The following is a 24,857-nucleotide window of genomic DNA, read 5'->3' as shown; positions in this document are numbered from 1 at the left end:
CAGGCAAAAGGCGGGGAATTACAGGCCGGTTAGTTTAACGTCTGTGGTAGGTAAAATGTTAGAATCCGTCATTAAGGAGGAAATTGCGAGGCATCTTGAAGGGAATTGCTTGATAGGGCAGACGCAACACGGTTTCATTAAAGGGAAGTCGTGTCTGACAAATTTACTGGAGTTCTATGAGGATGTGTCTAGGGCAGTGGATAGAGGAGAGCCGGTGGATGTGGTCTTTCTGGATTTTCAGAAGGCGTTTGATAAGGTACCTCACAAGAGGTTACTGCAGAAGGTCAGGGGACATGGAGTTGGGGGTAGGGTGTTAGCGTGGATAGAGGATTGGTTGTCAAATAGGAGGCAGAGAGTGGGGGTCAATGGGTGCTATTCGGATTGGCGGTTGGTGACTAGTGGGGTGCCCCAGGGGTCGGTGCTGGGGCCTCAGCTATTTACCATTTATATAGATGATCTGGAGGAGGGAACCGAGTGTAGGGTGTCGAAATTTGCTGATGACACCAAGATTGGGGGAAAGGCAAATTGTGCGGAGGGTGTGGAGAGTCTGCAGAAGGATCTAGATAGGCTGGGCGAATGGGCCAGGAAATGGCAAATGGAATTTAATGTTGGCAAGTGTGAGGTGGTCCACTTTGGTAGGAAGAATGGTAGGAAGGACTATTACTTACGTGGCGAAAAACTGCAGCAGGCGACGGTGCAGAGGGACCTCGGGGTCCTTGTGCATGAGTCGCAAAAACCCAGCCTGCAAGTGCAGCAGGTGGTCAGGAAGGCGAATGGGATGCTGGCCTTCATAGCGAGGGGGATTGAATATAAAAGTAGGGAGGTCTTGCTGCAGCTGTATAGGGCATTGGTGAGGCCGCAGCTGGAGTACTGTGTGCAGTTTTGGGCGCCGCACCTGCGCAAGGATATTTTGGCCCTGGAGGGAGTGCAGAGGAGGTTTACTAGGCTGATACCGGAGTTGAGGGGGTTGAGCTATGAGGAGAGGCTGAATAAACTAGGCTTGTACTCGTTAGAGTTTAGAAGAATGAGGGGAGATCTCATTGAGACGTATAAGATGATGAATGGGATGGATAGGATAGAGGTGGAAAGACTCTTCCCGCTCAAAAAAGACAGTAGGACTAGGGGGCACAGCCTCAAGATAAAGGGGGGGCGGTTCAGAACGGAGTTGAGGAGGAACTTCTTCACTCAAAGGGTGGTGAATCTCTGGAATTCTCTGCCCGTTGAAGTGGTGGAGGCTGCCTCGCTAAATATTTTTAAGAAGCGGGTTGATGGGTTTTTGATAAGAGAGGGGATTAAGGGTTATGGGGAGAGGGCGGGAAAGTGGAACTGAGCCACGACAGATCAGCCATGATCTTATTGAATGGCGGGGCAGGCTCGAAGGGCCAGATGGCCTACTCCTGCTCCTATTTCTTATGTTCTTATGTTCTTATGTTCTTGCTGGTTTTAAAAGCAGACAACAAAATAGTTCCCTCATCATTTGACTTCCACAAGTTCAAAGTCCCAAAAGTGTTATGTATATTGTTAATATTGTTTCCTTCATTAGGTTGAGAACTTTGACACTCTACATTTCTATATTGGCCATTACAATTCATTGTTCAATATAATTCAGTGCAGCATCTATTGACCAATACAATGAGCGCTAATTGAAAGTTGGAAACAAAATATTCTGGTCTAACTGACATAAAAATTGGAAGTTTTCCAAAACTCTTGGGTCTTTTTAGATGTCTGCTTTGTGATTCCCCATACCCCACTTTCCACTGTCAGATCCATGTGAGAAATTATGACCTTCTCATTAACAATTAAGTATAACAATCAAGTTAAAATTCTAAATAAGGATGCAAGAATACCCCCATCTTTTGGCCTGATAACATAGCAAGTGTTTTAATGCAGTAGCCCTGGAACTCACCTAATTTCTTGACCACGATTAGGATTACAACCCACATATCTTTCAATGACGAAACTTTATTTTTAAATTTGAAAATAATCGAGCCTAAATTCATAGGCAAGATCGATTAAGATTCCAGACTGTTGTCAAATAACTTGTTTGATATCTCAAACCCACTTTCATGAAGAAAACCGAGAGATGAAAGACAAAGTACTTTTTTTTTTACTTAAATCATTGAAGGGATGTGGGCATCGCTGGCTGGGCCAGCATTTATGGCTCATCCCCAAGAGCATTTTAAGAGTCAGCCACATTGCTGTGGGTCTGGAGTCACACAGAGGCCAGGCCAGGTAAGAGTGGCAGATTTCCTTCCCTGAAGATTGTTAGCAACAGTAAAAAGTCTGACATCATGATTGTTAGCAAGCCAGATGGGTTTTTCTGACAGTTGACAATGGTTTCATGGTCATCGTTAGACTTAATTTTTTTACTGAATTCAAAATTCACCATCTACCATGGCAGGATTCAAACCAGGTCCTCAGAGCATTACCCTGGATTTCTTCCTCTACAGCATAAACTACGCTTAAGCCCTTTGCCTTCAAGACCCAAGTCAAACTTCATAATATCTCTTATACATATTCTGAATTTTGTTTAAACTGTGCTTGCAGTAGATCACATACATAACTGAGAGAATATCACTCTGGCCATTTAATTCAGGAAAGTGCCTCTGTCCAATTTTTGCACAAAGGAAAGATATGTTTCCAGGGACTCAACCAGATAACCCACTAATATACAACTATTATTATTTCAGCGCTTAAAAATTATACAAGATTGAGGACTTGACTGTTTCAAAATGTAACCCTCATTGGGCAAGAACAGCAGATATCCTCCTCCAAAGGGCATTAGTGAGCCAGAATTCTTATGGCTACCATTAATGCAATAAGTTTTTAATTATATTAATTATTTAATTATCTGAACGTTGTTCATTTGCTGCAGGGGTGAGATTTAAATTTGAAACCCCTGCAACATTTGTCCAGATTTCTACAAGGGCGGCACGGTGGCAAGCACTGCTGGCTCACATCAACAGGGACCGGGGTTCAATTTCTGGCTTGGGTCACTGTCACTGTGGAGTTCGCACATTCCCCCCATGTTTGCGTGGATTTCCTCCGGATGCTCTGGTTTCCTCCGACACTCCAAAGATGATTACGTTGATTGGCCTAGTGTCAGAGGATTAGCAGGGTAAATATGTGGGGTTATGGGAATGGGGCCTGGGAATGATTGTGGTCAGTGTGGACTCGATGGAAGATCCTTTTACACTGTACGGATTCTTCGCTTTTTTTGTCTTGTTACTATCTCTCGGAGTTGAGAATGACTTGCTTCCATGTTAAAAACGAGTTCTCAGGTGAGAGAGCAGCTCAATGTGCAACCTACAGTTTCTGTCAGAGGTTGGGCAGACAGGGTTGAAAGAACGGGTGGGTAGGGTTGCAGGATGTCATGTGTTCCTTTTGCTGTCGATACTTAGCTTCAGTTTGCTCTTGGCGATGGAACTTGAAGTGCTCAGTTCCATCCCAGATGTTTCTTGTGTCCATTTTAGGCAAACTTGGGCCAAGGATTCCCAGGTGTCAGTGGAGAAGTTTCACTTTTTCAAGGAGGCTTTTAGGACGCCCTAGAAGCTTTTCTTCCACCCTCCAAGGACTCGCTTGCCATGTTGAGGTTCCAAGTAGAGTGCTTGCTTTGGGAGTGTGTGTCAGGTATGCAGACAATGACTCTGGAGGTGATCTGAGTGTGGTCAATGCTTTGATGCTGGGGATATTGGCATGATTGAGAACAATAACACTGGTGTCCTGAAAATGGATCTGCAGGATCTTGCTGGTGGTACTTCTCCAGAGTTTTGAGGTATCTGCTGCACACAGTCCATGGCTCTGAGACATATAGGGCATCTTCGATGTTTGCCCTAGTTGACAGGTGGCTCCCAAGATTGGAAAGTTCTCCACATTGTCTAAGGCCATGCCGTGGATTTTGATAACCAGGGATCAGTGCTGTGTGGCAGGGTAGGTTGGTAAAGGACCTTTGTCTTATGGATGATTAGCACAAGGCCGATTTTCTGTGTGCCAAGGTGAAGGTGTTGACAGTGACTTCGAGCTCTGCCTCCAAATCTGCAAACACAAGTTTTACCCAGCTCTCGGCCACTGTTTCTCTTCCCTCCTCCCCAAAGAACTACTTACTAAAACGTAATTTTCCCTTTCCTCCACTGGCTCATCTACCTTAACCTACTATCTGTTATTGCTTAAATGTCAGAGCTCTTTTTACCTCCTCCCCTCTTCTTCAGACAGCTATTTCAAAATTAAACTTTTGTTTTCAGAAACTGAACTCAAATGACTGTATGCTTTTTAGACTGCATCATCTATTGGTCAGCTCGCTGCATCACAGCTATGAAGCTTTATTTAGATCAAACTCAAATTTTTGAAATCCAAGCCACATTAAAATTAATTCCAGGAGAAGATTCTGATTTATTTGATTTATTATTGTCACATGTATTAGTATACAGTGAAAAGTATTGTTTCTTGCATGCTATACAGACAAGCATGCAGAATTTAGTGTTACAGTCATAGCTAGGGTGTGGAGAAAGATCAACTTACTGCAAGATAGGTCCATTCAAGAGTCTGATGGCAGCAGGGAAGAAGCTATTCTAGAATCGGTTGGTACGTGTCCTCAGACTTTTGTATATTTTCCCAACAGAAGAAGATGAAAGAGAGTATGTCCAGGGCACGTAGGGTCCTTGATTATGGTGGCTGCTTTTGAGGCAGTGGGAAGTGGAGACAGAATCAATGAATGGGAGACTGGTTTGTGTGACGGATTGGGCTTCTTTCACAACCATTGTAGTTTTTTTGCAGCCATACCAAGCTATGATATAACCAGAACAAATGCTTTCTGTAAAAGTTGGTGAGAATTGTAGTGGACATGTTTAATTTCCTTAGCCACCTGAGAAAATAGAGGCGTTGGTGGGCTTTCTTAACTATAACGTCGGCATGGAAAGACTAGCAGGTTGCTGGTGATCTGGACACCTCGAAACCTGAAACTATTAACCACTTCCACTTCATCTCATTGATGTAGACAGGGGCATGTCCTCCACTATGCTTCCTGAAGTCAAAGTCTATCTCCTTTGTTTTGTTGACACTGAGGGAGAGATTATCGTCATTGCATCAGTTCACCTGATTCTCTTTCCTATACTCTGTCTCATCATTATTCGAGATCTGACCCACTATAGTGGTGTCATCAGCAAATTTGAAAATTGAGTTAGAGGGGAATTGGACCACACAGTCAAAGGAGTATAAGGGGCTGAGGACACACCCTTGTGGAACACTGGTATTTAGGATGATTCTAGAGGTGTTGCTGCTTACAGATTGCAATTTGTGGATTAGGAATGCTAGGATGTAGTCGCAAAGGGAGGAGCCGGGTACCAGGCCACGGAGCTTCATAGAAATAATGGTATTGAAGGCTGAGCTGTACTCAATAAATAGGAGTCTGACACTGGGAGGGCCAGGGAGATGGCGTCTGCTGTGCAACTATTGTGGCGATAGGCGAACAGTAGTGGATCCAAGCAATCTCGGAGGCTGGAATTCGAGCCATGACTAATCTTTCAAACTGCTTCATAATGATGGCTAACAGAGCCACCGGACAATAGTCAACAAGGCACGTGTCCAGCTTTTCTTTGCTGCCAGAATGATGGTCGTGTTCTTGAAGTAAATAGGTATCTTAGATTGATGTAAAGCAAAATTAAAGGTGTCTGCAAGCATCCCTGCCAGCTACTCTGAGCAAGATCAAGATCCATGCAAGAAAGGCGGTCTGGGGAGAAAATTCCAGAAACCTATATAAATTTAGCTTAAAGTACCAATGCTTCCAGAAAGAAGCATGGAATGAGGCCATTTATTGATTAAGCTCTCAGTATTTCTCTCTCCATAGTTGCTGCCTGGCCAGACTACTTCTAATGTTAAACCAAAAGAGAAAATGCTGGAAAATTTCAGCAGATCTGGTAGCACCTAGAAGGAGATAAAAAGAGCTGATGTTTCATGTCCTGATGACCCTACTTCTAATGTTTTTTGTTTTTATGTCAGATTTCCAGCGTGCATAGTATTTTGCTTTTCTACTGCCATGGCCATTAAGCTCATTGTTCAAGTGCACCTTCCTCAATTATGGGTTACTTCCCTCAATTTACCAACAAGGCTCTCTGCACAGGCTTCCTAACTGTGGATATCAGCAGACTTATTAACATATTTCTATAAACCTTCATAACCTTTTACAACAAATTACAATCCACTGTCACAACAAAATACAAGACTCTTTCACTCAACGTATGTTGATGTCAAAAACAATCTAACTTACTCTCAGGTAAATATTGAAGAACTGCTCCCACTCAAGACAGCATCAAGAACTAGAGGATACAGGTTCAAAATACGCGGGCAAAAAGAGTAGCTGTGATACGATGATTTTTTTTTTCCACCCAGAAGGTGGTAGGATGTTTGTTCTAGACTCCAGAGGGTGGTGAAAACAGGTTCAATCAAGGGGTTTAAATGGGAATTTCATTGCAATCTGAAAAGAGAGAATGTGTAAGGCAGGGAGTGGGACAAGAGAGGCAGATTTGATGGGCTAAATGGCCTCTTTCAGCACTCTAACAATTCTGTGATGTTGCCAAATTTGCAACATATGCATCCTTCCACATACTAAGCATGTCTGCAGCTACTGCCACTGCAGTAAGAATACAGAGACTGTTGCGTTAAATATTTGCACAGAAAAGACTACTGTGATTTCAAACAAATACAGCTGGAACATTTTAACTGTAGTATAATAAATTGCCAAATTGTCAACTTCAAAGGTGTTTTGGCTCCATCTATCCATTAGAATAGCACAGGTTAAGATTGCTTAAGGGTATCCAACAGGAGTCTCTTATTTTTACAAATGATAAGGTTTTCAGACTGATGCTTTTCCAGATATTGCTCCCACACCCAAACTATTCTCTTGGGTCTTCACATGGAAGGAAAGAACCAGTCAACATCAGGTCAGCTAATGTAATATTCATGGACAAAAGCACATGTTGAAGACTGTTGGGATTTTGTCTAGCACTATACAGTGGCTGGGTCCAAATGACTAAACATCAATCTTACTTGTGCATGAGCAGAGTTCTATACATAGTCAATGAAGACCATCTTCCAAAAAAAAACAGGTCAGTGTTGCCCTTAATTTCTTTAACTCTCTCCTATTTAGCAACTGTCTAGCTCCAACGCAAGACTAAAATGGCAAATTAAGTACAAAAGTTCAAGTAAAATAAACATGTACAAGATATTTTGTTAATCTTCATGTCTCCAAGAGCAGCTGAGACTGCAGCCAGTATATAGTGACAAGTTGGGTTAGGCTTGATCTCATCACGAGCACAGACCATATCAATATTCACAATCACTTGCTGAGTGACCCCAACTGCTGCTGAATTGTCAGCCAGGGTTCTGTAACAGATGAACACACAAGATTTTCACTTGCATTCCTGCAGAATGGCAAGTTGTTAGTGACCTCTGCTGGTTAACATACAAATCTACAGAGCCAGCACAATATGCATGCTGGAAACTGCAACTAGAAGTCACATGGTGGCTTTGAGTACAATACCTAAACCACAAAGCATAAGAGTTGCAAAATGCAACAAGAAAATAATACTTCTGCAACGGTAAAATAATTATATATTTTTGTATCTTAAACTGTATCATCAATTTTGAAAAGCAACTTGTAAGCATGGAGTTGCACAGGAGGCTGCCAATCAGCCCAGTGCAGCTATTCTAACTCTTCGAAAGAGTTATCCACTAAGTCAAACTCCCCAGATCTTTCCCCAGTGCCCCGCAGGAGTTTCCTTTTCAAGTATTTATCCAATTCTTTCTTGAAGGCTATTACTGAATCACCTTCAAGTTGTAGTACATTTAATGGAAAAATCTAGGTAGATTTATTGCTGCAAACATGTTTAAGGTGGGGAATGATGCCAGCATCTTAAATTTTCTCATTGAGAAGGCTGGTTATTAATGTCATTCCAAGTTATAGAAATTCTTCATTCCAGAGCAAACAATTCACTGAATATTTTCATGCTGCTTATATTTATTATTTATTCATTTGCAGGAAGCCGACATCAATGGCTAGGCCAGCATTTAATGCCCATTCTTATTGCCCTGCCTGCCAATCTGATTTCTCTGGTCTCTTCACATAATTGAAAACTCTTAGCCTTGTTAACAGTATTTGAAATCTCCACACTCCTTCGAACACCTCAACATCCTTCCAAAAGGGTGGTGCCTAGAATTGGACACAATACTACTACAATGGTCTAACCAGTATTTTATAAAAATTTAGCATAATTTTCTTCTTTTGTACTGTTTAACCTCTGTTTATAATTTGAAATATCCTAAATGCCTTTGAATGGCCTTGTCAACTTGCATACATACAGGTATCACATGGAATCAGAATCGGAGAATCCATGCTATGTAATGAGGCGGGTAGAATTAGGGACCTTGCGGTGAAGGATCCTCTTGGAGAGAGTGATCATTGCATGGTGGAGTTTCTGTTGCAGATGGAGGAGGAGAAAGTGGGTTCCCGGACACGCGTCCTTTGTTTGAATAGAGGGGAGTATGGTAGGATGAGAGAAGAATTGGCGAATGTGGACTGGGGAGCGCGTTGGAAGGTAGGTCTGCTGAGGAGCAGTGGAGGATCTTTAAGGAGATCTTTCTTGGTGCTCAGCAGAAATTTATTCTGATGGTCAAAAAGGACAGTAGGAGGAGAGGTAATAAGCCGTGGATAACGAAGGAGGTGAAGGAAAGTGTTAAATTAAAAGCGGAGGAATTTAGAGTAGCTAAGAGCAGTGGGCGAGAAGAGGATTGGGAAAGGTTTAAATGTCAACAAAGATTGACAAAGAAGTTGATAAAGGAGGGTAGGAGAAGCTATGAAGCTGGGCTAGCACTTAATATAAAAAAGGATAGCAAGAGTTTTTATAAATATATAAAAAGGAAGAGGCTGGCTAGGGTGAATGTTGGTCCTTTAGAGGATGAGAAAGGGGAGCTAGTGGTAGGGGATGGGGATATGGCTAAGGTCTTGAATAAGGCAAAAGGCGGGGAATTATAGGCCGGTTAGTTTAACGTCTGTGGTAGGTAAAATGTTAGAATCCGTCATTAAGGAGGAAATTGCGAGGCATCTTGAAGGGAATTGCTTGATAGGGCAGACGCAACACGATTTCATTAAAGGGAAGTTGTGTCTGACAAATTTACTGGAGTTCTATGAGGATGTGTCTAGGGCAGTGGATAGAGGAGAGCCAGTGGATGTGGTCTTTCTGGATTTTCAGAAGGCGTTTGACAAGGTACCTCACAAGAGGTTATTGCAGAAGGTCAGGGGACATGGAGTTGGGGGTAGGGTGTTAGCGTGGATAGAGGATTGGTTGTCAAATAGGAGGCAGAGAGTGGGGGTCAATGGGTGCTATTCGGATTGGCGGTTGGTGACTAGTGGGGTGCCCCAGGGGTCGGTGCTGGGGCCTCAGCTATTTACCATTTATATAGATGATCTGGAGGAGGGAACCGAGTGTAGGGTGTCGAAATTTGCTGATGACACCAAGATTGGGGGAAAGGCAAATTGTGCGGAGGGTGTGGAGAGTCTGCAGAAGGATCTAGATAGGCTGGGCGAATGGGCCAGGAAATGGCAAATGGAATTTAATGTTGGCAAGTGCGAGGTGGTCCACTTTGGTAGGAAGAATGGTAGGAAGGACTATTACTTACGTGGCGAAAAACTGCAGCAGGCGACGGTGCAGAGGGACCTCGGGGTCCTTGTGCATGAGTCGCAAAAACCCAGCTTGCAGGTGCAGCAGGTGGTCAGGAAGGCGAATGGGATGCTGGCCTTCATAGCGAGGGGGATTGAATATAAAAGTAGGGAGGTCTTGCTGCAGCTGTATAGGGCATTGGTGAGGCCGCAGCTGGAGTACTGTGTGCAGTTTTGGGCGCCGCACCTGCGCAAGGATATTTTGGCCCTGGAGGGAGTGCAGAGGAGGTTTACTAGGCTGATACCGGAGTTGAGGGGATTGAGCTATGAGGAGAGGCTGAATAAACTAGGCTTGTACTTGTTAGAGTTTAGAAGAATGAGGGGAGATCTCATTGAGACGTATAAGATGATGAATGGGATGGATAGGATAGAGGTGGAGAGACTCTTCCCGCTCAAAAAAGACAGTAGGACTAGGGGGCACAGCCTCAAGATAAAGGGGAGGCGGTTTAGAACGGAGTTGAGGAGGAACTTCTTCACTCAAAGGGTGGTGAATCTCTGGAATTCTCTGCCCGTTGAAGTGGTGGAGGCTGCCTCGCTAAATATTTTTAAGAAGCGGGTTGATGGGTTCTTGATAAGAGAGGGGATTAAGAGTTATGGGGAGAGGGCGGGAAAGTGGAACTGAGCCACGACAGATCAGCCATGATCTTACTGAATGGCGGGGCAGGCTCGAAGGGCTAGATGGCCTACTCCTGCTCCTATTTCTTATGTTCTTATGTTCTTATACAGTGCAGGAGGCCATTCAGCCCATCAAGCCTGCACCAACAATAATCATGCCCAGGCCCTATCCCTGTAACCCATGAATTTACATTACTAATCCCCCCTGTCACTAAGGAGACATTCAGCATTGCCAATCAACCTAAACCACACATCACTGGAGTGGGAGGAAACTTACGCAGGCAAGGGGAGAACGTGCAAACTCCACACTGACAGTCACCAAGGCCGGAATTGAACCTGGGCCCTTGGATCTGTGAGACAGCAGTGCTAACCACTGTGCCAGCATGTTGCCTTGTACCTGTAGTCTTGCATCCAATATCTTTGCTAGGACCCCAACTGTTCACATTATGTATTAAAGATTTGGAACTAAATGTATTATCTCCAAATCTGCAGATGATACAAAGTTGGGTGGGAAGGTAAACTATGAGGAGGATGCAGAGGTACTTCAGCATGATTTGGATTGCCTGAGTGCAGGGGCATATACATGACAGATACAATACATAATGTAGATAAGTGTGAGATCATCCGTTTTGGTAGCAATAATATGAAGACAGATTATTATTTGAATGGGTGTAAATTGAGAGTGTTGAATACTCAGCAAGACTTTGGTGTTCTCATGCATCAGTTGCTGAGAATAAGTGCGCAGCTACAGCAAGCAGTAAAAGAGGCAAGTGGTATGTTGACCATCGTAGCAAGAGGATTTGAGTGCAGGGGATAGGGATGTTTTATTACAATTGTATAGAGTGTTGATGATGCCACCTTCTGCACTGTATGGATTCTCCAATTCTGATTCCATGTGATACCTGTATGTACACAAGTCATTAGGACAAGTTGAGAAGGCCTTTCAAAGGCATTTAGGATATTTCAAATTATAAATAGAGGTAAAACAGTACAAAAGAAGAAAATTATGCTAAATTTTTATAAAATACTGGTTAGGCCATTGTAGTAGTATTGTGTCCAATTCTAGGCACCACCCTTTTGGAAGGATGTTGAGGTGTTCAAAGGACTGTGGAGATTTCAAATATTCTTCCTCCTTATGTGAAGAAGAATGTCCCTGATACACAGGGAGTGCAGGTCCATCATGAGGAGAGACTAAACCACTTAGGATTATATTCACTGGTGTTTAGAAAAGTGAGAGGGGTTCTCATAGAAACTTATAAAATTCTAACAGGATTAGACAGGGTAGATTCAGAAAAAATGTTCCCAATGCTGGGAACCAGAACTAGGGGTCACAGTTTCAGGATAAGGGTTAAACCTTTTAGGACTGAGGTGAGGAGAAATTTCTTCACCCAGAGTGTGGCAAATCTATGAAATTCACTACCACAGAAAGTAGTTGAGGCCAAAACATTGTGTGATTTCAAGAAGAAATTAGAAATAGCTCTTGGGGCTAAAGAAATAGCTCTTTGAGGCAGAGAGTTGGTATCAATGGGTGCTATTCTGATTGGCGGTTGGTGACTAGTGGAGTGCCACAGGGATCAGTGCTGGGGCCTCAGCTATTTACCATTTATATAGATGATCTGGAGGAGGGGGCTGAGTGTAGGGTAACAAAATTTGCTGATGACACAAAGATGAGTGGAAAAGCAAATTGCGCGGAGGGTGTGGAAAGTCTGCAGAGGGATCTAGATAGGCTGAGCGAGTGGGCGAGGACCTGGCAGATGGAGTACAATGTTAACAAGTGTGAGGTTATCCACTTTGGCAGAAATGGTAGTAGGAGGGATTACTATTTAAAGGGCGAAAAGCTGCAGCATGCTACGGTGCAGAGGGACCTGGGGGTCCTTGTGCATGAGTCGCAAAAACCCAGTCTGCAAGTGCAGCAGGTGATCAAGAAGGCGAATGGGATGCTGGCCTTTATAGCGAGGGGGATAGAATATAAAAGCAGGGAAGTCTTGCTGCAACTGTACAGGGCACTGGTAAGGCCACAGCTGGAGTACCGTGTGCAGTTTTAGTCGCTGCACTTGCGCAAGGATATTTTGGCCTTGGAGGGAGTGCAGAGGAGGTTCACTAGGCTGATACCAGAGATGAGGGGGTTAGACTATGAAGAGAGACTAAATAGACTGGGTCTGTACTCGTTGGAGTTTAGAAGGATGAGGGGGGATCTTATAGAGACATATAAGATAATGAAAGGGGTGGATAGGGTAAAGGTAGAGACATTCTTCCTGCTCAGAAAGGACAGCAGGACTAGAGGGCACAGCCTCAAGATTTGGAGTGGGGGGGGGGGGTTGCAGTTTAGAACAGAAATTGAGGAGGAGCTTCTTCACTCAAAGGGTGATGAATCTCTGGAATTCTCTGCCCGTTGAAGTGGTGGAGGCTACCTCACTAAATATATTTAAGACATGGGTAGATAAGTTTTTGACAGACAAGGGAATTAAGGGTTATGGGGAGAAAGCAGGAAAGTGGAACTGAGCCACTTCAGATCAGCCATGATCTTATTGAATGGCAGGGCAGGCTCGAAGGGCTAGATGGCCTATTCCTGCTCCTATTTCTTATGTTCTTATGGGTCAAGGGAGAGGCGAGGGGGGGGGAAATCAGGATATTGAATTTCATGATTAGTCATGATCATAATGAATGGTGGAGCAGGCATGAAGGGCCGAAAGGCCTATTCCTGCTTCTATTTTCTATATTTGTATGTCAATTCATAACTTCACTACTTTTCTGCAACCATTTCCCCAAACACATCCTCCCATCAGGAACTAGTTGAACCACTACTGTAGTCATCAATACATTGATCATCTAACAATATGTGCCAAGCAAATTGAACATCTCCTCTCTCATTTTAAATGAAACACTAAATAGACTTGCAGCACTCCATCTATTGGTAGAACTGAACATTGACAAGGCAACTATTAAGGAACAAATCTTGATGACTTGGAAGTTAAGGCTTGCTTGAAAGAACATTTCATAGAATCATAGAAACCCTGCAGTATAGAAAGAGGCCATTTGGCCCATCAAGTCTGCACCAACCACAATTCCACCCAACCCCTACCCCCATATCCCTACATATTTACCCACTAATCTCTCTAACCTACCCATCTCTGGACACTAAGGGCAATTTTTAGCTTGGCCAATCAACCTGATCCGCACATCTTTGGACAGTGGGAGCAAACTGGAGCACTCAGAAGAAACCCACGCAGATACGAGAAGAATGTACTCCACGTAGCAGTGACCAAGCCAGGAACCGAACCCAGGTCCCTGGAGCTGTGAAGCAGCAGTGCTAACCACTACGCTACCATGCCACCCATGCCGTTATTTGACGAATAGCAAATAACTGAAATACAGTGCTACCTTGCCACTATTTGACAAAAAAAACATAATTCTGATGACAATATATTGCTCAAATAAAAGCAGAATGCTTTTGGTATAGATAAAGGGTCTTAAAACCAGCAACCCCAGGACCAAGTCAATGCCAGATTTCAGATCTTGTCTACTTTTGGGTCAGACAGTTTGGATCAGGTCAAGGGTCACAGAAAAAGGCAAATGAAAATGATAACTATTTAATGCACCACTGCAGCATCTAGCCCAGCAAGGTAAAGCTTTTCACTGATCTAATAAAAAACAAAAACTGATGCATCACAGCTTAAAAAATTATTCAGTTTAGGATATCGCAACTGGATTTGAGATGCTACACTTGTGATGCACTTCAATTATTAAAAGAAAAAGGCAATTTCTGGTCAATGAAAACTTCAGTGTGCAAGTGATTTCCAAACAGAATAATAATTAAATAAACCAGCTAATCTTCCATGATGTTATACATGCCAAGTCACAGCATGTGCTACTGTGTGATGTCTTAAGTGTGACAGGAATGCCAAAGGAAGTGTGCGTTATAATAGTAGACTTCTAACAACTCAGAATATAATTTATATTAAAAAAATGAAACGGCCTGGCCATTTCATCTGAATTAGCTATGGTCAAAATTCAGAGTGCATGATAAAATCATATCCTGTACTTCTTCATTAGGCATTTTGCTCATGCCATGTCTCAAGGGAAAAAGTTGAAAACGTAGCTGCAAAATTGACAATTACTTTGAAAAGGTTTTTCCACTGCATTGTCTACTTGCAATTTTGTGCATATCCTAATAAAAGCTGCTCAAGTCCTTTGATAATACATCCAATGACTTCGCCCCCTTGATTATCTGAATCCTGGGGCTTGGGCTTTGCTCTTCCCCTGGAGCTTGCGCCGTTCAGTCACTGGGTTCTGTTATTTTCCTCTGCTCAGCCTCACACTCATATTAGGATCGCTCCTTCTAACAGCTCCACAGTGTTCTCTCATTGTGATGCAACCACTATCAATCCAGCCACAAAAGGTGATGAATGTTTCATTTTGAAATTGCATTTTATATAGTTTAATTACCCTAATACTTCATTTATTGAATAGTTACTTACACAGAAGTAATAAACCTCCCATCAACGAAATGCAGGAATATAAATAAGGAAGATAAAATTCCCAAAGATCTGCAGGAGAAAAGAAACAGGGAAAATAAGCTTTTGGTAAACAGCATTTTCTTCAAATTTCCTTCAAACAGAAAGAAAAGGCTCGTTAACAAGCATTCTTGAAACTACAATAAACAAGGGCCATGATAAAATTAAAATTAATAATGAAATAAACAAATAAGCACATTGTTAAAAGCATTTACTGAAAACATATCTCCTGCGCTAGCCTAATTTTTAAAGAATATTTAGAAGTGACAATTTTGTGTTATTCCACAGAATTTTAAAACCAGATATGATAATAGTTTCTAAATAAACCTTATTGTACATACTTATTTTATGTACGTGCTAGTTTAACACAGGTTTTGGAGTCCATATGAGTCCTAAGTCACATTATTTCTCCAAAGGGTAATGAATGAAGCCCAGTCCATCACTCAAACCATCCTCCCATCCACTGACTCCGTCTACACTTCCCGCTGCTTCAGAAAAGCAGCTAGCAATATCAAGGACCCACCCTGGACATACTCTCTTCACCTTCCCTTGTCAGGAAAAAGATATAAAAGTCTGAGGGCACATACCAATTGATTCAATAACTGCTTCTTCCCTGCTGCTATCAGGACCAAGCTTGCATTAAGTTGATCTTTCTCTACACCTAGCTATGACTCTAACACTTCATTCTGCACGCTCTCCTTTCCTTCCCTATGTATGGTATGCTTTCAAGCATGCAAGAAACAATACTTTTCACTGTATACCAATACAAGCGACAATAATAAAGCAAATCAAATCAAAAATTAGGGTGGCATCCTGATGGAATCAGGGATACTCCTTCCAGGTATGATAATGACAGCTGGGACCCAACTCTGGGATTCATGACCCCATTCATGGAAGTTCTGTTTTTCACCAGAGCCACTTAAAGGTGATGGTTGATGCAGATCATGAGCCAAGAACGCACAGAGGCTTGTGAGAGTCCAGACATCCAAGAAACTGATGACACAGCTCCAGCCCAGGGAAAGCCTTGCTTGATTGACAGTTCAGGCTGCCTGATCTATTCCGTCGCTCACATAATGTTTATTTACATAAGACGGGAGTTTTACATACTTGCAGTTTCTGCCGCTGATCCCGTAAAAGGTTCGGATGATTCGTTGGGCTGCAGCAAAATTAGTTTTTTTAAAGAAAATGAAATGAATGAATGATGTTTTTTCAGGTCTTGTTAACATACCCTACTGTCACTACAGGGTTCATTGGCTCAATACAGAGTGAGTGAACAGATGTGGAAAAGCCATTGGCTGGCATATAGCATACAAGATGTTACAAGAGTGGTGTGGGAGCATGAGGTAGCATGGCTAGGATAACGGAGTATGTGAGGGATGAGCTGGGACGTGCAGGGAGAGTGAGTGCAAGTGTTATTGGACTGTTGCTTGCTTTATTGTTTTTATCAGAACTGGAAGCAAATCCCAGAGCACTGAGATGGCTCACACCATGGCTAATCCATCTGACCAACCTTGGGACACTAAGGAGTAATTTACCATGGCCTATGGGAGGAAACTGGAGCACCTGGAGGAAACCCACACAGACACGGAGATAACGTGCAAACTCCACACAAACAGTCATCCAAGGCTGGAACCAGGGTCCCTGGTTTGTGAGGCAGCAGTGCTAACCACTGTGCCACCTGCTACACATAACTCGCACATTAAAATTCAGGAAGATCCTTCTACTCTGGGATTTTCACAGTAACTTTATTGCAGTGTTAATGTAAATCTACTTGTGACACTGATAAATACTTAAAACTTAAACTTAACTCAATTAGGTATCTTTGAAGCATGGATTTGTTTTAATTGTATGAAAATTGAGTAAACAATTTGCACAGCACTGTCGCAAAAACAGCATAATCACATATGGGAATAAGATAAATGACCTGATAATCTGTCTCACAATCCACTGTCTCCAAATGGGAAATCACACAATTCCCATTCAATTATGTATATGGCAAAGGCCTGGTGGTATTATTGTTAGACTATTAAACCAGAAACTCAACTAATGTTCTGGGCTCGAAACCCGCTATGGCTCATGGTGGAATGAGTTCAATTAAAAATATCTGGAATTAAGAATCTACTGATGATGAGGAAACCATTATCAAAAAAATTCATCTGGTTCACTAATGTCCTTTAGGGAAGAAAACCAACCATCCTTACTTATATGGTGCGGCCTACACGTGACTTCAGAGCCACAGCAATATGGTTGACTCTCAACTGCCCTCTGAAATAACTTAGCAAGCCATTAAGTTCAAGGGCAATGAGGGATGGGCGATAAATGCTGGTCAGCCAATGATGCCCATATCCAACAAATGAATAAAAAAAGCACTACAACAAGGATCTATTTAATAAAGCCATCTTTAGGCTTTATTAACTTCTGGCTTCAATATATTCTATTTCTTCAACCTGGCTTTCAAATCTTCTCATAGTTTACCCTACCCTGCAACTCTTGGGCAACCCCTCCCAACTACAGCTTGTGCTTTTGGATATCCTCCCCAGGACATCGTACTGTGTCAGCTTACTCAATCCTTTCAAAAACATTTCCCAGTTCCCTCTTCAACCAGGTCATTGGTTGAGCTCCCAACATTGCCTGCTCAGCAGAATGTGCACAATTCGGTAATAGTACAGGACATAAGGAGTGCTACAGCATGTTGCAAACATCAGTAACATGCCTCAATCAGAGAATCAGTAAGTTAATTTCAACTGTTGCTGAAGACCCAAGGCTCATGATCACACGATACAAAAATAACGATAGCCTATGTCTCCTGAAATTTTCTTCAAAATTCAATACGCCACGATATACAGTACTTGATAATTAATTACTATATTAACTAACGGGCAAATTTGTGTTAAATCAATAAATACTTAATTGATTTAACCGAAAAAACTCTGAACATCTGCAATTCTGAGTACAACTTTGTAATGCAGTTATACTGTACAAACTGCTTCAACAATTTATGAATCATAGAATCCCTACAATGCAGGAGGCGGCCATTCAGGCCATTGAATATGCACTGACCATAATCCCACACAGGCCCTATGCCTATAAATAACCCCATATATTTACCCTAGCTAGTCCCCCTGACACTAAAGGGCAATTTAGCATGACCTAACCTGCACATCTTTGACGATGGGAAGAAACTGGAGAACGCGGGGGAAACTCACGCAGACACAGGGAGAATGTGCAAACTCCACACAATGAACCAAGCCGGGAATTGAACCCTTGGCATTGTTAGGCAGCAGTGCTAACTATGGTTTATGCATTGTTCCATCACAAGTGTTTGCACGTTCTCCTCGTGTCTGTTTGGGTTTCCTCTGGGTGCTCTGGTTTCCTCCCACAGTCCAAAGACGTGTGGGTTAGGTTGATTGGCCATGCTAAAACTGCCCCTTAGTGCCCTAAGATACTTAGGTTAGAGAGGTTAGTGGGTAAAATATGTAGGATGTGGGGGTAGGGCCTGGATGGGACTGTGGTCGGTGCAGATTCGATGGGCCAAAAGGGCCTCTTTCTGCATGCAGGGTTCTAAGAGGAAATTGGTAAGGAACTTCAGTTTCCTAACTGCGGCTTCTTATTTTTTTCCTGAAAAATTGTTCAGGCATTCCCATGATTGAAGCTTGTTTTTAAAAGCTGCTGAGTGGGGAGTCGCAGTACGATGAAACTCAAAATACTTAGTAAATCAACAGTCACAGTTCAGGAGCTACAGTTTCTGGAGGGCCGCAGGATCTCTACACATTTGCCAGCTCGGAAGTGGGCATACATGCACAGTTGAGAACGAACTGCAGGAAGCAGACGTGAAGTTAAGCGGGCTTGAGAGAAGCCCATAAGATTCTAAATGGCTGCCAAATATTGGTCACTCATTTCTGAAGGCTGTTGGAGCAGTGGTGCTCTGCTGTGCCCATGCAAAGATCAGAAAGTGTGCTTAAACAGTGAACTCAAGTGTATACGGAGATGTAGAGGAAATAAATCTCAAGATGAGACCTTGGAGGTGAATCCTTGTTGAAGCCATAAGAGCAAGACTGACATTTGGAGAGCGCTGCAAGGTGTTCTTCAAATATGGAGATTAGAAACCTCTGAGAAAGACGGACTTCAAGTGAGACTGGTTAGTCTATGGTATGAGTAAGAGTAAATGTCTGGGTGGGTTGTTGAGAAATCTATGGTATCTGCTTGGGTTGCATCTATCATTTAGAGTGTGATATCAGTGACAACTGCTTGTCTGTTAATTTGCATGTACTGCATACTTACTGTAAATATTAAAATTTCAGACAGTTCTGGTAAATTGTTTTTCTGAATTTGTGGGCATGTCTGTAAAGATATTGAAGGGTGAAGGAATAGTGAATATCTAAATCATTTTATGTTTGTCATGAAATCTTTCCGATCTTTTTATCTTGTGTAATATAGTTGATGTTTCTTGTTCTTGTCTTAAAATTCATCAGTAGACTCCTGTGAACTTGTTCAGTAACTTTCTTCCATTTTTTTTTTAAGTTAGGATCTATCAAGTCAAGTTTCACTCTGAGTTCTGACTTAATTAGCATTATTAGCTAGGACTGTGACTGTAGACAGTGAATAGACCCAAAACATAGTATAAAAATCAATCAAAATTTCTAATAGTTTTCCAGGTCACTTACCATACAAAGATTCCATACTGGCAGCATCATTGTCTATCAGAGCAGAAGCCACCCAGACTATTCCCAAAATAAGCAGTGCGAGAAGAATAAGCATAACTAAAGTCTCCAGAATGCGTGCCTTAATTCCCTGAAAAAGAAAATGGACACAACATGCTGAAATCTTACTGTAGTTTACATGGCTGAGAAGAAAAGGGAATGGTATAAACATCCAAGACATGGATGCCATAAGTATTATAATTAAAAATTGATGCTATATGTGCGCAACACAAGTATAACACTGTATCTGAAATGTGCTGAGTCAACATAAGTCCAAGCCACAATATCATCTGTACAAGGTTTAAAATTACAACTTGATCTGTATCTATGCTGTTTGAGAGATACAAACATTCTCTATGAAATGAAGAACAATTCAACAGACCTGTGGTGTTTCCAATTCCAGTGAGCAGTAATTAGAGCGCAAACAAAGAACATTTTCCAATCATAACAATGCACAAATCTAGGACAGCAGCTGGAAAGTAGGTAATATTTCAATCCAATAAATGCCTCACTATTACAAAGACAAGCACTTTCAGTTCTTACTTTGCAGAACAATTTCAGAATATAAACAGAAATAGTCTCATTAGCGATAGACAACATGGTTTTGTACGAGGGCGGTTATGCCTCACAAATTTGGTTGAGTTTTTTGAGGAGGTGACAAAAATGATTGAAAAGAGAAGAGCCTTCGATGTCATCTACACGGATTTCAGTAAAGTATTTGATAAGGTCCCTTATGGCAGGCTGATGCAAAAAGTTAAATCATATGGGATCAAGGGTGAACTAGCTAGATGGATTCAGAACTGGCTTGGCCATAGGAGACAGAGGGTAGCAGTGGAGGGGTCTTTTTCTGATTGGAGGTCTGTGACTAGTGGTGCACTTATCTATGCTGCCCTTAGTTTTTTTTAAAAAACCGAAGCTAATCCCAATTGCCCATGTTTGGCCCATATCCCTCCATACCCATCATATCCACGTAACCATCTAAATGCTTTTTAAATGATAAAATTGTACCCGCCTCTACTATCACCTCTGGCAGCTTGTTCCAGACACTCACCACCCTCCATGTGAAAAAATTGCCCGTCTGGACACTTTCGTATCTCTCCCCTCTCACCATAAACCGACGCCCTCTAGTTTTAGACTCCCCTGCCTTTGGGAAAAGATATTGACTATCTACCTTGCCTATGCCCCTCATTATTTTATAGATCTCTATAAGGTCACCCCTCAGCCTCCTATGCTCCAGAGAAAAAAAATGTCCCAGTCGATTCAGCCTCTCCTTATAACTCAATCTAACAAGTCCAGGTAGCATCCTAGTAAATCTTTGCTGCACTCTTTCTAGTTTGATAATATCCTTTCTATAATAGGGTGACCAGAATTGCACACAGTATTCCAAGTGTGGCCTTACCAATGTCTTGTACAACTTCAAGATGGCCCAACTCCCATATTCAATGTTCTGACTGATAAGAACATAAGAAATAGGAGCAGGAGTAGGCCATCTAGCCCTTCGAGCCTGCCCCGCCATTCAATAAGATCATGGCTGATCTGAAGTGGATCAGTTCCACTTTCCCACCTGTTCCCCATAACCCTTAATTCCCTCATCTATCAGAAATCTATATACCCGTGACTTGAACATATTCAACGAGGTAGCCTCCACCACTTCAATGAGCAGAGAATTCCAGAGATTCACTACCCTCTGAGAGAAGTAGTTCCTCTTCAACTCAGTTCTAAACTACACCCCCCTTATTTTGAGGCTGTGCCCTCTAGTTCTGCTATCCTTTCTAAGCGGGAAGAATCCCTCTACCTCTACTCTATCTAGCCCCTTCTTTATCTGGTAAGTCCCTATAAGATCCCCCCTCAGCTTTCTAAACTCCAACAAGTACAGGCCCAGTCTATTTAATCTCTCCTCATAAACTAACCCCCTCATCTCTGGTACCAGCCTGGTGAACCTTCTCTGTACTCCCTCCAAGGCCACTATATCCTTTTTCAAATAAGGGGACCAAAACTGCACACACTATTCCAGTTGCAGCCTCACCAGTGCTTTGTACAGTTGCAGCAAGACCTCCCTGCTTTTATATTCTATCCCTCTCGTGATAAAGGCCAACCTTCCATTCACCTTCTCGATTACCGGCTGCACCTGCAGACTGAGTTTTTGCAATTCGTGCACAGGGCCCCCAAGTCCCTCTGCACAGTAGTATGCTGCAACTTTTCACCATTTAAATAATATTCCATCCTACTATTATTTCTTCCAAAGTGGGTAACCTCACATTTGCTAACGTTATACTCATTTGCCAGGTCCTCGCCCACTCACTCAGCCTATCCAGATCTCTCTGCAGACTTTCTGCGTCCTCCACGCAATTCGCTTTTCCACTTATCTTCGTGTCATCAGCAAATTTTGTTACCCTACACTCAGCGCCCCCCTCCAGGTTGTCTTTGTATATGGTAAAAACCAAGATAAAACCAAGCATGCCGAATGCCTTCCTTACCACTCGGTCCACCTGTGACTCCACTTTCAAGGAGTTATGAACATGTACCCTAGATCTCTTTGTTCTGTAACTCTCCCCAGTGCCCTACCATTAACTGAGTAAGTCCTGCCCTGATTCAATCTACCAAATTGCATTTCCTCACATTTGTCTAAATTAAACTCTATCTGCTATTCATTAGCCCACTGGCCCAATTGATCAAGATCCCGCTGAAATTGGAGTTATCCTTCCTCACCGTCCACCATGCCACTAATCTTGGTGTCATCTGCAAACTTGCTAAATTCTCCCTAAATTCTCATCCAAATCATTAACATAAATGACAAGTAACAGCAGGCTCAGCACTGATCCCTGAGGCACACTGCTGGTCACAGGCCTCCAGTTTGAAAAACAACTCTCTACAGCCACTCTCTGGCTTCTGTCAAGAAGCCAATTTTGTATCCATGTACATACCTCACCATGGATCCCGTGAGATTTAACTTTATGCAACAACGTACGATGTGGTACCTTGTCAAAGGCCTTGCTAACGTCCATGTAGACAATATCAACTGCACTGCCCTCATCTACCTTCTTGGTTACCCCTTCAAAAAACTCAATCAAATTTGTGAGAAAGGATTTTCCACTCACACAGCCACGCTGACTGTCCCTGATCAGTCCTTGCATTTCTAAATGCCTGCAGATCCTGTCTCTCAAAATACCTTCCAACAATTTACCCATCACAGATGTGAGGCTAACTGGCCTGTAGTTCCCAGGCTTTTCCCTGCAGCCCTTTTCAAACAAAGGCACAACATTTGCCACTCTCCTATCAAGCTTCTATCATGGAGACATATTGGTTTAAGCATATGAAATTAGAGGGTCTTTCTTCAATTTGGGATTTTTTTTTAAAAAGAAACAATTCATGACCTGAAAAAAATTGCCTGAGTGCAATCAAGAATGCAGTTACTCATCTGTCACAAACAACATTTCAGGGGTTGGTATTTCTTCCAAGAGGAACATTGTAATGCTTTCGTGTTCTTTGCTCCCAAAACTTCCTTTTCCCAGGGTAAAACATTTATCTTTCTGTGGCCCATTAAATAGTGAAGATTCCCAAGAGCAAAAGTAAAATATTTTAATTTATTGACACCTCCTTTCCAAATACCTTCCAAAAACTCTTTTACTTATCATTTGTATTATTCCAAGTTATTATTTATACTCTTTTACTTATCATTTGTATTATTCCAAGTTATTATTACACCAAATATATTACATTTTTCCCTCTTTGTTTCTATGGCAGATGTTAACTGCTCTCACTACATCACTGCAAAAAGAAAGTTTTTCGTCCATTGTCTAATCCCCAAATGACAATTAAATGTGATATGTGGGTATGACACTTGAGCTGCAACAGCTCATAGGCCACACATTCAGTGTGACACTTTTGAAAGGTGTCTAAACACACAATTTCAGAAGTACAGAATGCATGAGAAAATTGCTTTTCTCCCAGAGATAAGATCACAATCTCTCTCATTGGTGCTCACAAAAAATTATATATTTTGACAGATACTTATTTGCCAAATATCAAAATGCAAAATGAAAGATGCTATTGCCTAATGCACTTCAAATCTCTTAAGTCATTCACAATCATTTATAGTCTGGCTATATAAAATAGACATGCTGGCTTCAGCTTTCAAATTAAAATTAAGGAAACACTAAATAGGAGAAGTCAGGCATGGTTAGCCTTGGTTTCACTGTACGTCAAAATTAATTTGGACAGGAACCTCATTCCAGGACACCAAGATATACAGAAAATTACAATCCATAACTTGAGAATGACGTGAATAAACTTGTCATGACTCGACAAAATGAGAAACGGCCAATGAAAGATAAGCAACTTGAAAATGTTGAGCAATGCAGTTTGTTCTCCTAATGCAGATAACACCCAAATGACTGTATACAATAGCTCTAAAACAAGTGCTAATAATATTGTCAAAAACCATCAATGTCATTCAATTAAATACTCTCATTCTCAAAACCATCCTGTCTTCAGCACATTATTTCCTCTGATTTATAGACCCTCAGAGACACTGCTGACTGTAAATTACTCAAAGTGGAGAGAGAGCTTTTACTGCCACCATTAATCAGCCACAGATAAATACACGGGAGTAAAACTCAGCCAATTGCCCAGCTCTCCATTAACTGCTGTAATCTGGAGTTGGAAGGTCCCAAGAGGAAGCCTCCTATCAGTTCATCGCTCACATGTACTTTAGTTAAAGACACACCAGATGTCAAGCTTACTTATTAGTCTATCCTTCAACCAAAGCAGTGTTGCACTGTGTCAAAGATGAAAAGCAGACTGCTACTGTTCATATTAAAACATCAGGACGGTGAATGACACTTTGATGACATATTTCCTAATGAAGCTCTCACACAAAAAAAGTTAAATCTCTTTTACTTTAATAACCACAGTTATGTTTTTGTATGAATATAAATAAGCTTGAAAAAAATGCAGCTGGGGGGGGTGCAAAAGACAGAGAAAGAGAGCTAGCCATCAGATGACTGAGTCTGAATTACTCATGGCATTTGTTATCAATACAGTATTGATGATCCTATAATGTTCCACCTTTATAACAAACAAAAGAAAAGACAACATGATGAAAATTAACCTTTCAGATTTGACTTTCAACTGACAATTTAATGCAAATTACTAGCACATTCAATATCATTTTTTTCCAGAGTTTTTAAAAACCTATTGCTTGAAATACCGGTGAAACAAAATAATCTTGAATTGAAACAGCAATGGCAATTGGCAATGCTAAGTCAGCCAATCCATATAGAACCATATATTCCAATCAGCTGAAAAACTGAAGAGACA

The 24,857-nt window shown here is 41.9% G+C and overlaps 1 protein-coding gene across 3 annotated transcripts in view; it reads right to left on the bottom strand.

Annotated features, from left to right (window-relative positions):
- Nucleotides 1–24,857, bottom strand: part of lmbr1 (limb development membrane protein 1) — a 226,494-nt gene that overhangs the window by 117,959 nt on the left and 83,678 nt on the right. For all 3 annotated transcript variants that reach the window (XM_080212882.1, XM_080212890.1, XM_080212898.1), the window contains 2 exons: nt 19,503–19,629; nt 14,803–14,871 (listed from right to left, as the gene is read on the bottom strand). In XM_080212882.1, the coding sequence (XP_080069008.1) occupies nt 14,803–14,871; nt 19,503–19,629 (196 nt within the window). The remainder of the gene's footprint in view (nt 1–14,802; nt 14,872–19,502; nt 19,630–24,857) is intronic.

This window comes from Carcharhinus amblyrhynchos, chromosome 2 (genome assembly GCF_965287045.1).
Source record: "Carcharhinus amblyrhynchos chromosome 2, sCarAmb.v2.hapA, whole genome shotgun sequence".
Lineage (NCBI taxonomy): Eukaryota > Metazoa > Chordata > Chondrichthyes > Carcharhiniformes > Carcharhinidae > Carcharhinus > Carcharhinus amblyrhynchos.
This window is presented reverse-complemented; position numbering and strand designations above follow the sequence as displayed.